The sequence below is a fragment of the Sceloporus undulatus genome, chromosome 7 (genome assembly GCF_019175285.1).
Source record: "Sceloporus undulatus isolate JIND9_A2432 ecotype Alabama chromosome 7, SceUnd_v1.1, whole genome shotgun sequence".
NCBI classification, from domain to species: Eukaryota; Metazoa; Chordata; class Lepidosauria; order Squamata; family Phrynosomatidae; genus Sceloporus; species Sceloporus undulatus.
This window is the reverse complement of record NC_056528.1, coordinates 27112106-27129335: the sequence shown is the minus strand read 5'-3', so window position 1 is coordinate 27129335 and position 17230 is coordinate 27112106. Positions and strand designations below refer to the sequence as shown.

Sequence of the window (17230 nt, the reverse complement as noted above, 5' to 3'; positions counted from 1 at the left end):
TTAGAAAGAACCTCCTTACTGTAATAACTGTCTGACTGGAACGGATGATGGAGTCTCCTTCTTTGCAGGTCTTTAAACAGAGGTTGGCTGGGCATCTTTCCAGAGTGCTTCAACTGTGTATTCCTACCTTGCAGGGGGGTTGGATTAGATAGCCCTTGGGGTGCCTTCCTGAGCTTTTATTCTAGAAATCTAGATTTGGGGAAGGGGCCTGACATCTGGCCTGACATCTGGAACTAAAGACCTTTCTATATCTAACGCCTCTGCATCCAATTCCTCGGATGCCACAGGGTGAGTTACGACAGGGCCCCCATTTCAGTTCATACTCCATTTTACATTCAGCCCTGATTGAGTTTGAACTGATTCAGACCTGATCCAAACCAGACATGATCAGCATTAGCCCAAATCAGTTTGGGTTTGGGCCAAATACATTGTCATCCCATCTCAGAAAACTGAAGCCTTGTGCTTTGAGCATTGGACTATGGAGACTGGGGTTCAAATTCCAGTTTATGGAAACCCGCTGGGTGACTTTGGGGAAGTCCCACTCTCTCAGCCTCAGAGGAAGGCAATGGCAAACCTCCTCTGAACAAATCTGGCCAAGAAAACCCCTTAAGGTTGCCATAAGTTGGAAAGGCGAGCAATGTTTGAAATTTGAAAGCAAGCAATGATGACAACAACAATTGATGGATTGTGGAGAAAACCTACAGATTAATGAAAGGGGATTTGCAGAAGCAACAAATAGGAATAGAGAAAACCACCCTTAACTGTGAACCAGACTCTCAGTCCATCAGGTCAAAGTGTTTGGGTTCCTGGATAAGTTACCCATTTAAGGCCCACCTCTACTTGGCACCTGGAAACAGACAAGATCAAGTGAGTTCAGGGTGGTATGGAGGATACAACTCCCATCATCTGTCATATCTTTGGACGACAACTCCCATCATCTTTCATATCTTCCATCATTTAACAGATCAAAATGGGGACACTGTGTCAGAGCATGGTCAAGGTGGAAAAAGTGATTAATTGTGGAGCAGTGTGATACTGCAGCGAGGAAGGCAAACAATATTTTAGACGGCATTAATAAAACCATAGCATCAGAGAGAGCATAGTGTAGTGGTTTGAGCATTGGATTCTGGAGACCAGGGTTCAGCTCCTGGCTCAGCATAGTAAACCCACTGGATGATGCTGGGCAAGTCACAATCTCTTAGCCTCAGAGGACAGCAATGGCAACCCTCCTTGGAAGAAACTTGCCAAAAAAGCCCCAGGATAGGGCCACCATAAGTCAGAAATGACTTGGAGGCACCCAGCAACAACAGCGCAATGACTGATCCTGCTTAGCGTCTAATGGAGAACTATGGTCCAAAACACACTGCAGAAATCATTATGTTTGAACCCACTTTAACTGCCCTGGCTCAGAGCTAGGGAATCCTGGGAACTGTAGTTTATTAAGGCACCAGAGCTCTCTGACAGAGAAGGCTAAACGTCCCACAAAACTACAGTTTCCCAGAAATCACTAGCATTGAGCCAGGGCAGTTAAAGCGGTCCCAGACTGGATGATTTCAGCCGTGTGTTTTGGGCCTACAAATGAAGAGATGGATGAACAGACAGGTAGGCTCTCCATCATTCCCTAATGGATCAAAAACAAACTCAAGCAGAACTGAGCATGCTCAGGAGTTATGGATATTGAGTTATGGTGGGGGGGAGTATACAAAACAGGGAAGGGATGATACTGGGGAAAGGCCTATCTCTCCCACTGGCCACCAGACCCTGAAAACAAGAGCATGCTGCTTCCTAGGAGATGAGGGGATGATTGCCACACATTTGGTTGCAATTTTGGCAGAGCCATCCTTCCAGGTGCTGCTTGCTGGAGGGAGCTGCAGTTCCGGCTCGCGCCCGTTAGGTGGCAGGAGCGAGCCAGGTTTGGGAGCCAGGTTGGCAGCAAAGCATCCTTTTCCCAAATAGAGGTCACTGGGAGATGTGGGCTGCCTGCCTCCCTTGGGCGTGGTGGAGGCTGTGTGATCCCAGCATCCCCTCCATCCTTTGGGAAAGCCACTGAAAGAGGCTGCCATAGGAGGAGGGAAGCCTGGGCTTGAGGCCGATGTGCAATTATTGCAAGAGCCCAGCCTTCCTAGCATTGGAAAACAAAGGCATCTGGATGCTGCTGCATTGATTTCTCTGTAAGCCTAGGATGCTCTGTTTGTATCACTCTCCTGATCCATTGGAAACCTGAAGCCAAGAAGGCCCAAGCCTTTGGACTTCACCAAGCCGGACAGATCAAGCCCAGATCTAAAGATCCAGAAGGAAAAGAAAAGGAGAAAGCAGAGACAAAGGAGATTTTTGGCCTGTGGTCCTCTTCGCTGAGGTGGCACAAGGAAAGTGAACGCGTGGCCTGCCCTAACTTGCAAGGGTTTTGTTCTTCTGGTGCCAAGGCAACACCTGGACACCTATCGGGAAAAGGCGGAATAGAAATAATAATAATAATAATAATTATTATTATTATTATTATTGGACAAGGTGGTCCTTGGCATGAAGCGAATGCCAGTTCTGGAGAGAAGGGGGCACAGCCTTCAACCCCAGACCATTTTGTAGGCAGTCCCCCCTCTTTCAAGAGGATTTCCCTCGTGCCATGAAGGTGGTGAACATCCAAAAGGGGGTCCATCACCATGAGAAACAAGTGATGTGGTAGCTTTTTGCATTTTGCCAGGAGATTTGGGTATGTTTTGAGCCTCCACAGGTTGCCACTTGTCTCCAAAAAGAAGACAGGACTTGCCTCTGGACCAGGGTCGTGTCTCTTCCTTATGCCAAGGATGCCCACCACCAAGCCTCCCGAGGAGGAATATTGGATCGAAGGCTCCCGGAAGGATTCGTCTCTCCAGGATTTCTACCTTGTGGGTCCTGAGTTGGGCAGGTACGGTCAGGCCGAGTTTTTCCTATCCTCTGTCCCATCATCCCCACCCTACCTCTTTTCCATCCCTGGGCATGCCAAAGACACTGTTCCCCTGGTATCCATGGAGTGGAGGATCCCAATTTGAAGTTTAAAGGTGTTCCACAAAGGTCTGAGCTCTGTCAAATGAACCTCATTAGCCAAAGCTGAATGGTTTAATGCAGTAACATTAATTTCTGATTTCTTTCCCCCAAATGCTTTGTGTCGGTCCATGAAATTCAGAGTGAAACCAGGAGCGGATGCAGCATCCCACTGGCATGGAAGCTGCCAGCTGCTAGGGTGGGCACGGGGCTTGGCAAGGGTGCATCTGCACTGCTGAAATAATCCAGTTTGACACCGCTTTAACTGTCATGCCTCAGTGCTGGTGAATTTTTAGAACTGTAGTTTGTTGGGGCACCAGTTCTGACAGAGAAGATTAAGTGTCTCACAAAACTAAAATTTTGTGAGAATCCCATAACATGGAGCTCTGGCAGTTAAAGTGGCGTCAAACTGGATTATTTCTGCAATGCGGATGCAGCCAAAGTAACAAGGAGTGGAGTCTCTACCCCAGAGAGCTTACAATGTAAAATTCAACACATTTGATTGTGTTGATTTTGGCCATAAGCAACAAGGGAAAAGGCACAGAGCTTTTAGTGCAAACTTTATATATATTTTTTCAAATTAAAAGTGTAATTATTCTTCTTGAATAATCCATTCACATTCTACATATCCAACATACATAAAAATTAAGATATGGTAGACAACATAATATACATATTAAAGAAAAAACATACGTAAAGGTTAAACATGTATACTTCTTCCTGTTATAATATACAATTATAACGTCTGTCCTAGCATAATTGGAATTCTTCTTTACCCCCAAAGATGATCATATTTTGAATTGGCCTAAATATTTACATTCATTACTCCAAATGACTTTTTTGCTGCTTATAAGATGGTAAGGATCTCTGCCCTTCTTTAATCTTCATCCTCCATTAATCATACTTTAATTCTTCCCATAATAATAACTTAGTCTCCTCCTTCCCCATTCCTTTCTCAGTACTTAATTTAGAAATCTAGAGTTCATTACTATTATTATTATTATTATTATTATTATTATTATTACAGTTGGCCCTCTGTATTTGCCAATGTAACTTTTGCTGATGTGATTATTCATGGATTTGATTACTATAGTCTCTCTAGGAATCTCTAAGTCCTCCAGTGCAACTCTGCCAGAAATTGACCAGAGTCACACTGGATGACCTACAGATTCCTAGATGAAACACTTCTTTATGCACTTGTAGGTCCTCAAATGCAATTCTGTGATCATAGCCATAGAGTTGTGCTGGAGGACCTAGACATTCTTAGAGAGGTTTAAAAATTGCTTTTTTGTATGTGGGTTTTTCATTTTCCCAGGGTCCGAAACCCCTAACCCAGTGAATGTGGAGGGCCCACTGTATTTTAGTGTGGACTTTAAAAACATCAAGATGTGGCTTCCTCTAAAGCAAAATTATTTTATCTGTAAAGGTTAGCTATAACAGGTTGTAGGGCAACTACACTAAATCAGAGGGGATATGTTTTTGCCCTCCTGGGGTCCATGGGGAGGCTATACAGATTGCCTCCCAAAACACAGAGTAACTAAATGTTTTGAAAAAGGAATATTTGAAATGTGAAACAATGGCCCTCTTCTCCAAGACTTGATAGAAAAAGCATGACTGCATCCTGATATGGCTAAAGCTGCATCCGCACTGCAGAAATAATCCAGGTTGTCACCACCATGGCTCCATGCAACAAAATTCTGAGAATTGTAGTTTGTTGTGGCATCGGAGCTCTCTGACAGAGAACGCCAAATGTCTCACAAAACTACGCATCCCAAAATTGAATAGCACTGAGCCATGGCAGTTAATGTGGGGTCAACCTGGATTATTTCCGCAGTGCAGATGCAGCCTACGAGAAGAAATTATGTCTTACTTTTGGCTGGGGAGGGGAGGCAATCTGGGGATTTCGAGGCCACAGAACAAGCTCCATTTATGCTGTATTTTGTTTTCATAGAATCTCAGAGTTGCAAGGGGCCACAAAGGCCTTCTAGTCTCTGAGCAGGTTCAAAGAAGGGCAACAAGGATGATAAGAGATTCCACTTAAACATTAGGAAGAACTTCCTGATGGTAAGGGCTGTTCAGCAATGGAAGATGTTGCCTTGGACTATGATGGAGTCTCCTTTGGAGGGTTTTAAACAGAGGCTGGATGGCCATCTCGCTGGGAATGCTTTGATTGTGTCTTCCTGCATGGCAAAATGGGGTTAGTCTGGATGGCCCAGGGGTCCCTCCCAACTCTATGAGTCTGTCTATGGACAACAGACCATATGAGGAAAAGTGAAAGGAGCTGGGTAAGGGATAAGGAAGACTCAACCTGTACCTTGGTTTCGCAGTCTACCAGGTGTTAAGAAATAATAATAATAATAATAATAATAATAATAATAATAATAATAATAATAATAATAATAATACTTTATTTATATACCGCTTTTCCAGCAAGATCAAAGCGGTTTACAGAATCAATCAGAAAAATACATATTACAACGTACCACAATGTACCACAATATAATTACAATTACATATACAATTCAATAAAATTTCTTAAAATCAACAAATAAAAACATAGAATCATAGAATCTATCAGTCGTAGTTAAACATCTTGAAATGAGCTTCCATCAGGGAATAACTTTCTACAAAGAGTCAGGAGGGTATGCTAACCGGAAAAGATGAGTCTTCAAGGCCTTCTTAAAGGCGTCCAAGGTGGAACTAAGCCGAATCTCCTCCGGAGAGATGAACGAATGCTGTTTTAAGAATATCGACAAATTGGAGCAAGTTGGAGTTCCTCTGAGGCTGAAAGCATGTGGCTTGCCCAAGATCACCCAATGGGTTTAATGGCCGAGCTGGAAATCAAACCCAGCTCTCCAGAGTGTAGTCCAACACTCAAACCACTATGCCACACTGATACTCTCCAACTATCCCAGTTTGGCAGGGACAGTCCCGATTAATGCTCTGCCATTTCACTTTCTCAGCTTCTTTTGAAATGCCCTGTTTTCTCCTCTCTCTTCCCCCTTTGCCCACAGTTTAATTCGGCTGCTGCAAATGGAGTTCAAAGTGCAAAAGTAGTTTTCACTCCATTAACTCAGCAGGGACGGGAAGGATGAGGAAGGGGCAGAGTCTTGTCCTCCCCTATAGGCTCCGGCAAAAGCGAACTCTGCAGCCTCTTTGAGCTTGTCTGTTAATGAGTTTTGCCATCTTGACCACACTTGGATGTTGTGACTGGGTCACCTGTGTTCTGGTTGTCATCTATCTATATAATGTTGGAGGGTGTGTGGTTATTCTATAAGAAATGAGAAAGTTTGTTTTGCTAAGTGGAGTTTTGCAAGACATAGGTAAAGCATGGGTTTTACTGCTTGGGTGTCAAACACACACAACTACCTTCTGCTGAGCAGAAATGATGAGCCTTAGTTGTGAAGCCGAAGGCTTTCACGGTTGGCATCCATAGTTTTTTGTGGGTTTTTTGGAGCTATGTGGCCATATTCTAGAAGAGTTTATTCTGACGTTTCGCCTGCATCTGTGGCTGGCATCTTCGGAGAGTGAAGAAAAGGAAAAGTGTAGGTGTTCAGGATTACGTGTGTGGGATAAAATTATCACAGTGATCATGATAATTTCTATGAGTCAGTTATAACTATTATTATTATTATTCTACTATTTATTTTATTTGTAGCCCTCATTTGTGTCAGTTAAAGAACGAAGTGAATTAAATCAGTGCAGGCTAAACCATTTCTAGTACAAAACTTTCCATTTAAAAACAACCCACTAATAAGTAAGCAATTTTAAAATGATAATTATTATTACAGGCCGAGTCTCCCTTATCTGGAATTCCAGAATACTCCACAATCCAAATCCTTTTCATGGGCGGCTGAAAGAGTTACACCTTTGCTTTCAGACGGTTCAGTGTCCTCCAACTTTGTTTCATGCAGAAAATTGTTAAAAAATATTATGTAGCAAATCTCTTCATGTATATGTGTATAAGGTATATGCAAAACATAAATGACTATCATGTTAGACTGGGAAGGTATTCCAGATGTTATGGAGCAAAAATAGTTTAGAGGCCACATGTGGGGTGGCCCATGGCTTGAGATGTTGTAGGTTGGGACCACGCATGGTCAACAGGGTTGCATGTTAGCATGGGTCACATGTGGCCCATGAGTCAAAGGCTCATGTGGTTGTATGCTCTGCTGTAAACAGAGGCTGGATGTATATCTCTTGGGGGTGTTTTGATTGTGTATTCTGTGTATGGCTGGGCTGGATGACCCTTGGGATCTCTTCCAACCCTAGGATTCTGTGCTTCTATGCATTTTATGTTTCGGGAGAAACATCTGTGGCCAATGAATTGAAGCCCTGTAAGTGGCTTATGACTCTTAGTGGGCCACATGTGGCCAGTGGCCCAGTGAGCTGTGTCCGGTATTGCCCTTGGGAAGCTAACCAAACTCCCAGCTCAGAACTTCAGCATCTTAAGCAGGGAGAGGGATAGGATTTGGCTCACTAGCATGTCTGTAGCAAAAGCGGTGGTTGTTTAATCCAATCCTGAGCATTCACAAATCAGCAGTCAGTCTGGTAAAGCAGTCCAAAGAATAATCCAAAAGAATACTTAGAATTCAAAGCAACAGGCAATCGATGAAGGAACAAGACACCAGTGTGGCTTTCTCCCAAGGAAGATAGATGACTGTCTGCCATTCTAGACCGAGAGAGATGCTGGCATCTTTATACCTCATCCTAATCTTGCAGGTGGTCCCTATTAGCAGCCTGCCTCTTACTTAATCGCTGGGAACGTCGGCCTCTCTGGTTAAATCTGGCTCTTTGTCTGTGGGATTGGGATTGTAATGCACTTTGCTCCTGTGGTTGCTGGGAACACAACCCCAGTGCTTGCTGTAGGTTCATCTCCTGGATTGCTGCAGCCCTCGCCTGTCCCTTAGGCTCTCAGCCTCTTCATCAGAGCCTTCAGATGCAGAGGACAAACCTGGATCTGGGAGGTAGGGCATAACAGGCTGCATGTTGCCCATGGCTCAGTTAGATGCATGTGCTTCATGACTCAGTAGTCCATATATGGTCCATAACTTGATGGGCCACATGCAGCCAACAGCTTTGTGAAGCCCCACACATGGGCTGTAGTTCAGTGGCCGCATACAGCCGGTGGCTTGGGATGAATAGAGTTGCCCAAGTCCCACATTGCACAAAAGTTCTGCCTTATAGTTCTCTGTGGTGTAGTGGTTTGGGTGTTGGACTAGGGCTCTGGAGACCAGGGTTCAAATTTTGGCTCAGCTGTGGAAACCATTGGGTGATCTTGGGTAAGTTGCACTCTCTCAACCACAGAAAATGATAATAGCAAACCCCGTCTGATTAAACTTGCCAAGAAAACCCTATGATAGGTTTGCCTTAGGGTTGTCATAGGTAACAAATGACTTGGCACACAACAGCAACAACAACAACAGCAACAGGTTTTGCAGTGGGAAGAGTACAGTAATTGCTTTCCCATTTCTGCTTCCTTTTGCTCTTCTTTCAGCAGGCATCCCACACTAGGTGCTGCCTATTATGGTTATTAATTCATCCTTGGTTTATTATTCTGATTTATTTGACTTAAACTTTGTCTTTCTCCCAAGCTTGAGATGGCAAGGCGGATGTACGATGTAATTAAAAAGGTCCCAGTAAAAAACACTAAGCACTATAGGCACTGAAATGCAAATTAAACCAGGTATGCTATTAAAAACCAATCCAAACAGTTTAAAAACACCCGGCGTAGAATAAATAAGTAGGGACATAATTAAAAAGTTCAACCCATCCCTTTTCAAATGTCAGACCACTATTATTAGGCAATTCACACATTTTTATGTCCCTACCGGTGAGCTCAAAACAAACGGCAAGCGGCTGACAGTTAAAATAGAAAAAGCAAGAAAGGCTTTATTATATGTTATAAATGATGCATAAATTATAATGTTAAACACACACACCCCAAAAAAGCTTTGGAAAGTCAAAATGAAATCTGTTCATTAGCCCTGTTAGCTTGTTCTAATAAAAAAAGAAGCCAGGTTGCCATGGATGACTGACTATTTGGGGACCAAAGGTACTCTTTGCATGCTCAAGGGCACGCAGATCCATCATTTTAAGAGTGTAGAAAAACAGGATACAGATTTCTAGCAACCAACTGAGAATCTTTCCTTCCATTTTTGTAACCATTGGTGTTCTGTGCAGGTTTTATGAATCTCAGTCTCTTTTGTAAAGGGTGAGAAATGGAACCTTTCTCTATTTTGAAGTTGGTTCACCTAATCCTTCCTATTCATCCTAATCTGATGCCAACTGCAAATTTGCTTATGAAGATGTTACTGTAAGAGATGTCCAACAGTAGAATGCACAGCCCCAGAAGGTTGCAGACTCTCTATCTTTGGAGGTCTTTCTGCAGAGGTAGGATGGATGTCTTTCAGAAGTGATGTAGTCAAGTATTCCTGCATGGCAGAATGGGGTTTATCTAGATTGCCCTTGGGGTCCCTTCCTGAACAACACCAGACCCAGGACAGAACGCAATCCCTATTACTGTACTCTCCTGCCAATGTCCTACCATCTCTTTTCACAGAACTTTTTCACTGTTGCTTGTGTTTCAATTTTCCATCCCTCGGAGACTGACCAGCCGGGCCGATCTTTACGGCAGGCTAAAGGGCAGAGAAATAAAGAGAGAGAACAACGGTCACATCTCTTGGAGGTATTAAAGAGACCAAAAAACTCTCCAAGTTCTAGTAACTGTCAGCAAAATAATATTGCGATGTGCAGTGTTGGTAGCAACCTGGCATTGCTTTTTGCTGTTGCCAATTATCATCAGGTCAGCTTCGATTTAGGGCCACCCCTGGAATAAGAGATCTCAAAAACCTGTGGGCATCTGCTGCCCTGCTCAGATCTTGCAAAGTTAGGACAGTCGTGACCTTTCTTGATTAAATCCCTCCACCTGTAGGCCAAAAGCAAAATTGTCGTTGTCGTTGTTTCCAACTTATGGCAACCCAAAGGCAGCCCTATAATAGGGTTCTCATGGCAGGTTTCTTCAGAGGGGGGTTGCCATTGCCATCCTCTGAGTCTGAAAGAGTATGACTTGCCCATGGTCACCTAGTGGGTTGATATGGCTGAGCCAAGATTTGAACCCTGGTCTCCAGAGTCATAGTCCAATGCTCAAACCAGTACGGCTAAGTTCCTTTTCTTTATCTTTTTAGCAGTCCTGGCAACTGTTGAACTCTCCTCTGGCACCACATTTCCAGCGAGATGATTTTCTTCCTTTTTCAGCTATCTTGACTGTCCAGCTTTCACATCCCTACTTTGGAAATCGGAAACACTTTGACATAGATCACCCTGATGTTGGAATTCAATTATACCTCTTTTCCTCACAAAGTTCTTATGTTCTTCCTTCATAGCTGTCCTTCTGAGTTTTAGTTTTCTTCTGATTTCTTGACTACGGCTTCCATTTTGATATTGCCATTGTGCAGAAAATCTTTAATAATGTGGATGTCAGATAGCCTCGGTCTGGTCATTTTGGGAGAGTTCAGGCTTGATTTGCTCTTGGACTGTTTAGTAGTCCATGGTATCTGTATCACTTCCTTCCAGTGCCACAGAATCATAGAAACACAGGATCCCAGAGTTGGATAATCCAATCCAACCCCATTCTGCCATGCAGGAATACACAATGAAAGCACCCACGAAAGATGGCCACCCAGCCTCTATTTAAAAACCTTCAAAGAAGGAGGCTCTACTCTTTTCCTGGAGTTTGAACTCACTGCTCAGGGTCCCAGTCTTTGGGGCAGCTAAAAACAAGCTAATCTAACATGGCTCCAGAGTCACTTTGCAAGCTTGGGCATGGCTGAGAAATCTCAGCCTGTGGCCACTCTGACAACTGGTTTAGGAGCCATCCTGGTGTAGTGGTTCTACAGTCAGACTACAACCCCAGAGACCAGGATTTGAATCCCTGCTTGGCCATGGAAGCCGACTAGGTGTCCTGGGGTGAGTCACACTCTCTCAGCCTCCAGTGAAGGGAAGGCAAATCCCCTCTGAATAAATCCTTCCAAGAAAACTCTGCATTAGGGTCACCTTCTGAGAACCAGAGTGGCATAGTGGCTTGAATGTTGCCCTATAACTCTGGAGGCCAGGGTTTAATTCCCCGCTCGGTCATAAAACCCATTGAGTAACCTTGGGCAAGTCACACTCTCTCAGCCTCAGAGGAAGACAAAGGCAAACCCTCTCTGAACAAATCTTGCCAAGAACACACCATGACAGCTTCACCTTTGGGTCAACGTATGTCGGAAACGACTTGAAGGCACACAACAACAGCAAAGTATTGGTTGATTGACTGACTGATTGGTTTCATATATATTCATCAATATTTCTTAGTAGCAGACACAGGTGTGCAATTCTATTTTATGTGTCCATAAGTTGCTTTTTAAGTTAACTTTTCCACAGGATCAGAAAAGGAGGGAGAGGGGGAAAAGGAAATGTGGCGGCAGTTTTAAGACTAACTGGCTTTTATTTTTATGGGAGGATTTGTGGATATAAACCACTTCATCAGATGCATTACTGAGTGGTATTAAGGCCTAAGGTATAAAGCCTATTTATGCAATTGTGGTCCTTGAATGAGGAAATTTCAGAGGAAGACTAGGAAAAAAAACTGCTAGTTTGAAAAGGGTCATTATTTGCATTTGGATCTGGTTAAATCCCATCCCATTCCGACCACTGTGCAAATACGTTTTGTGCCTGAGAGCCAGCATGATGTTGTGATTTGAGTGTTAGACTATGACTCTGGAGACCAGAATTTGATTCCTTGTTTGGCCATGGAACCTACTTGGTGACCTTGGGCAAGTCACACTCTCTCAGCCTCAAGGAAAAGCAATGGCAAGCCTCCTCTGGACAAATCTTGCCAAGGATAGGGTCGCCGTAAGTTGGAAACAACTTGAAGGCACACTACAACAAACAACAACCCTCCACTGGGTATTACATCCAAAGAAGTGGGTTTATATCCATGAAAGCTCATGCCAAAATAAAACCCAGTTAGTCTTAAAGGCCCTGCTACATTTCTTCCTTTTTTCTCCCCCCTCCTTCCTTCCTCATTTCTATGCTGCAACAGACTAACATGACTACATCTTTCAAAACTATCCCAACAGAGTGCTGGCCGATATTTTTAATGGATTAAAACCATTTCAATTTTAACTTTTAAAATCAATTTTTTAAAAAAATGGGAAGCCATATGGAATAATCTGGTTTTGAACACCAGCCAGAAGCTCAGCAAAGATGGACCCAGCTTGATTTCCCTTGCGGGGGCGTTCTGTAAGAACTATAAGCCAAGGAAGACAGATGGATGTTAAAACCCTCGGTAGGCAGGCAGAGATGGGCTCAGGCCAGATAGTTCTCAGTTAGACATTCTTTAGGATAGGGAGGGATTGGCACAGAGGAGACGTCTTGTTTTTCTTGGCAATGCTTGGAATAATGGGCCCTCCATTATAGTAGTCTCCCCTCCAGGTAAAGAAAGGGTTAGTGATGTGTTGGGTTCAAGTTACATTTCTTGGAGGTCAATGTCCCAACTCAGCCATTAAACCCACTGGTGACCCTGGGCAAGTCACACACTCTCAGCCTCAGGGGTAAGTAATGGTAAGCCTCCTTGAACAATTCTTGCCAAGAAAACCCCATGACATCCAGAATCCACTGGCAGCGTGAGTAGAATAGGACATGTTTTCTTAGACACATTAGAGAAATTATATTTATTTCTAACTTTGGCTGACTTTGTAACTTCAAGTCACTGAAGGAAGGTGCTTTGATGCTGAGATACCCTTTTGCTTGTGGGCCCTTGGTATCCTCTGGAATTTGATCCCCGGACCTTTTGTGAATACCAAAATCCATAGATGCTACAGTGGTGTAGTAAGATGGTGTCCCTTACAGACAATGGCAAAATCAAGGTTTGCTTGTTGGAATTTATATATATATATTGAATATTTTCAAGCTATGGATGGTTGAATCTGTGGATTAAAAAAAATCTATGGATATGGAGAGCCAATTGAAGGTTACAGTGGACTATTGGTATCTGCTGGGTACCAAAATCCATGGATGCTCAAATCCCATTAAATACAGTGGCATAGCAAAATGGCGTCCCATATATAAAATGGCAGAATCAAGGTTTGCTTTTTGATGTGGCCAAAGTAGGACAGCCTCAATTTGATCCTCTTGGTTTCCAAAGAGAGTTCAGGCTTGATCTGTTCATTCCAGGACCCATTTATTTATCTTTTTGGCTGTCCATGTGATCCTCAGCAGTCTTCTACAACACCGCATCTCAGATGAGTTGATTTTCTTTCTGTCTGCTTTCTTGACTGTCTGGCTCTCCCATCCGTACATCTTTACTCCAATCAGGGTGACCAGAGGTCCTCCTTTTCCAGGACATGTCCTCCATATCAACCTTCTGTCCAGGAGGAATTTCAAAATGTCCTCAGTTTGGAGCATGACTAAGAAGCATGTATTTAGATGAGTGTTTTGAGCTTTTCTTTGGTAATGCCCGACATTTGTCATGAACTTCCTACCTTTTGCACTGGCTTGTCCTCCTTGGTGGTTAGGACATCTGGTCACCCCAACTCCAATAGCCAAAACCAAAAGTAACAAGGTTTTCATTTTTGGCTGGGAGGGTTCCTCCTTCTCCTTCTCCTTAGCTGGAATTCACAATCATAGTTATAGATGCATAATCCAGAGTTGTGCATCCATAACTGATCCACATTCACATTTCCATGTATTCAATAATGTAGGGAACATGTAGGAATCGTAAATAGCAATAGCAATAGCATTTATATTTCTATACTGCTTATCAGTGAACTCGGCACTCTCTACAATTAGCTTACAATATGTAAGCTAATTGCCCCCAACAAGCTGGGTACTCATTTTACTGACCTATAAAAGGATGGAAGGCTGAGTCAACCTTGGAGTACTGGGATCGAACTCACAACCTTGTGGCTGCAGTAACGACATTCCTGACTTACCAGGCAGCAGCTGCTGTGCGCAATGGGAGTCTGTCTTCTTGTTGATCCCCTTCCTACTGATGGTCCCTGGTATGAGGAAGAATTGCAACAGGGATCCTGCTTCTGATTTTCACACTGGATGCTGCTGGTGGAAGAAGAGTGGAAATGTCAGTTGACAGGACAACAGACCCCTATCACTTGTAGCAGCTGCTGCCCATAAGTCAGTATTAGGAGGGGGGGTCAGGCCAAGAGATGCTACTAGGGTACAGTGGAACCTCACCATCCGCAGGATTGCCATCATGGATCTAAGCATCTGCAAACAGCAATCCCAGTTGTCCAAAAATGGTTTGAGGTCCCACATTTTTTTTCATATCCATGGAGAGGTCCAGCATGCATCCCCCATGGATACGAAGGTCTGACTGTATACTTAACTAAGTAGTTGATCTAGAATTGTGGCTATTATTATATTTATTTCTATCCCACCTTCTCTCCAATTCGGCATTCAAGGCAGCTTAGAAAAGACTTTTTTTTAACAGTAAAAAAAATTGACAAAATAAAAAGTGATTAAACTATTAAAAAAAGAAAGAAAAGCAACTCAAGATGTAAACCGTTAAAATGAAAACACAACAGCACTGCACAAATAACAGACAGAAAGTCCATCTCATTTGGACCAACTGCACACTCCCACAGTCTGAGCCACCCCAGCCTTCCACAGACAGGTAAATATAAGCCCATTGCAACCCCTAAATCCCCACAATCCCCCTTCCATATTTCCATTTCAGTTAGCTTTGTATGCTGTGTGTGTTTGCTATCTTGTGTGTGTGTTTTCTAAATAAAGATATCTTAATTCACTAATAAACTGGAATCCTCCCAGTTAGTAATGGTATATATGGGTGCTTCTCGGTCTAAAGGTTACTCAGCCCTCTCGCAAGCCAAAATATCATTCCCTCAGTGACTCTGGAGATCAGGGTTCAATTCCCAGCTCAGTTATGAAACTAACTGGGTGACCTTGTGCAAAGTCACACTCTCTCAGCCTCAGAGGAAAACAATGGCAAACCTCCTCTGAACAAATCTTGCCAAGAAAAACCCAGGATAGCTTTAGTGTCGCCATGAGTCGGAAATGACTTGAAGGAACACAACAATAAAAACAACAAGATTTTAAAGATAGATTGCTGTTTTTAGTGGAGGCTTTCCAAACCTCACACCTTTGGGGGGGGTAACAAGATGTACAGAGCGAAGGGCCTCATTTTCCAAAGAATTGGGTGCACTCTTAGGTTCCACTCCTGGAAGCTTTAGCAATTTGGGGGTTTTATTCCCAAAACGTGGGCATGCATGAGCTCAGAGAAGATTTGAAGGATCTGCCCCCCCCCCCCCACCTCAATGCCTTGTGGCCCATAAGCTGCAGCTTGTCCACCCACTCTCAAGTCAAGTCAAAGGAAGGAAAAACAAGAGATTATTCTCATCACTGGAGTGGGATAGAAGAAAACAAAAGAGGAGGCGGCCGGGGGAAGAAAGCGAAAAGGTGCAGGGGATCTAATTTTGTTTTCCCATCCACCTGCTGTCACCGTTAATGAAGTTCAGAAGCAGCAACGCCAAAAGCACGGCTATTCTTAGTGCGAGAAAAACATACATAGCATGGACAACGGTGTGCCATGGAGATGCGGCTATTTTAGTCCTCCTATAAGGAAACCGGCGTCTCCTCCCCAGTTGCCAGGGAGCTGTTTTGAAGAGGAGAGTGGCCAAGACGTTTCTTGCAGAAAGACTCCAGTGCTGCCTTTAACACCAGGGAGCAAGGAATGGCCCTGCTTCCTTCAGCCAGGAAATGTAAAATTATATACACATTGCATTATTGGTATAAAATTATCACCAGTTTGGTCGGGGCGGGGGGTCAATTCTATTGATTTTTCAAGTCATTGTAAAATAATAGAGGAAGAAGGGGTCAAGAGTGATCCAGTCTCACCCCCTGCATTGCAACTTAGGCCCTATACAAACAGGCCAACATAAAGCTGCTTCACGTCACTTTGGAGGTATGTTGTTTAAATGATGCATGCGTACTAAGAGTCCAGAAGCCACGCCAAAGCCACAATCCAGTCCTAAGGACTAGAGTGGCGGGGCACAGCTTTGGCGCAGCTTCCGGACTCTTAGTACACATGCATCATTGAAACGGCATACCTCAAAAGTGACCCAAAGCAGCTTTATTTTGACCTGTCTGTATGGGGCCTAAAGCACTCCTAAAAGATATCCATCCAATCCCTGACTAAAGACCTCCAAAGTTGGGGAGTCTTACCACCCTCTGATCCACTCTAAAAGGGGGCTTTCTCTCTAGAAATCCTTCCCTTCCTATCAAATATGGGGTTTCCCTTCAGGAAATCCCACCAGTCAGGCCAAATGTGGGGTTTCTACTCCTTAATCTACCAAATAGGAAGACAACCCTGGTGCTCACTGTTGCTACCAAGAATGAGGACTGATGCCCACCTCTGCCACCAGTGTAAAGACTTCCTCTTGTGTGACACTAACTGTGGGGACCATCTAAATGCCCTCAAGGTTCCTACGTGGATTTATATAACTTCTCTAATGGACACATTCCCCTTTATTCAATGCTGCCATTACAAACATCTTATCTGAATCCATGCTTTCAGTTTCTTCTTGAAACAGCAGGCTGTGATGCAAGAATCATAGAATCCTAGAGCTGGAAGAGACTCCAAGGGTCATCCAGTCCAACCCCATTTGCCATGCAGGAATCAAAGCCTTCCTGATGGCCACCCTGCCTGTTTCAAAACCTCCAAAGAAGGAGACTTCACCACCATCTGAGGCATCGTCTTCCACTGTTGATCAACTCTTACCATCAGGAAGTTCTTCCTAATGTTAAGGTGGAATCTCAAGACGACTTGGGCAAGTCACAGGCTCTCAGCTTCAGGGGAAGGCAGTGGCAAGACTCCTCTGAACAAACCTTGCCAAGATAGGTTCCCATCTTGCTCCATGATAAGGGTTGCCATAAGTCAGAAACGACTTGAGGGCACACAACAACAACAAAGCAGCTGTGTCCTTAGGCTAGGGAAGGTGTGGATCTAATGTAACTTGGCCTCTCCTTTAATTTGTCCTTTCTTTGTCTCCTTTTTGGCTTTTCTACTGTTTGATCCCCACCAGGGGAACAGTTGTGATCCAAACTGACCCACCTGTGATAGAAATGGAACCAGATGTGTATTTTGGATGCCCCAGTGACTTCTAGATCAGGGATTCAGTAAACACATTCTGGG

The 17230-nt window shown here is 43.8% G+C and overlaps 2 protein-coding genes across 2 annotated transcripts in view; one reads left to right on the top strand and one right to left on the bottom strand.

Annotated features, from left to right (window-relative positions):
* The window catches only part of LOC121937117 (HAUS augmin-like complex subunit 8), a 149296-nt gene that overhangs the window by 28413 nt on the left and 103653 nt on the right, over positions 1–17230 (bottom strand). The gene's annotated exons all lie outside the window — the stretch shown is intronic.
* Positions 1954–17230, top strand: part of LOC121937118 (calcium/calmodulin-dependent protein kinase type IV-like) — a 49086-nt gene continuing 33809 nt past the window's right edge. The window contains 1 exon segment of the mRNA XM_042480035.1: positions 1954–2902. Within this exon segment, the coding sequence (XP_042335969.1) occupies positions 2793–2902 (110 nt within the window). The 5' untranslated portion in view covers positions 1954–2792.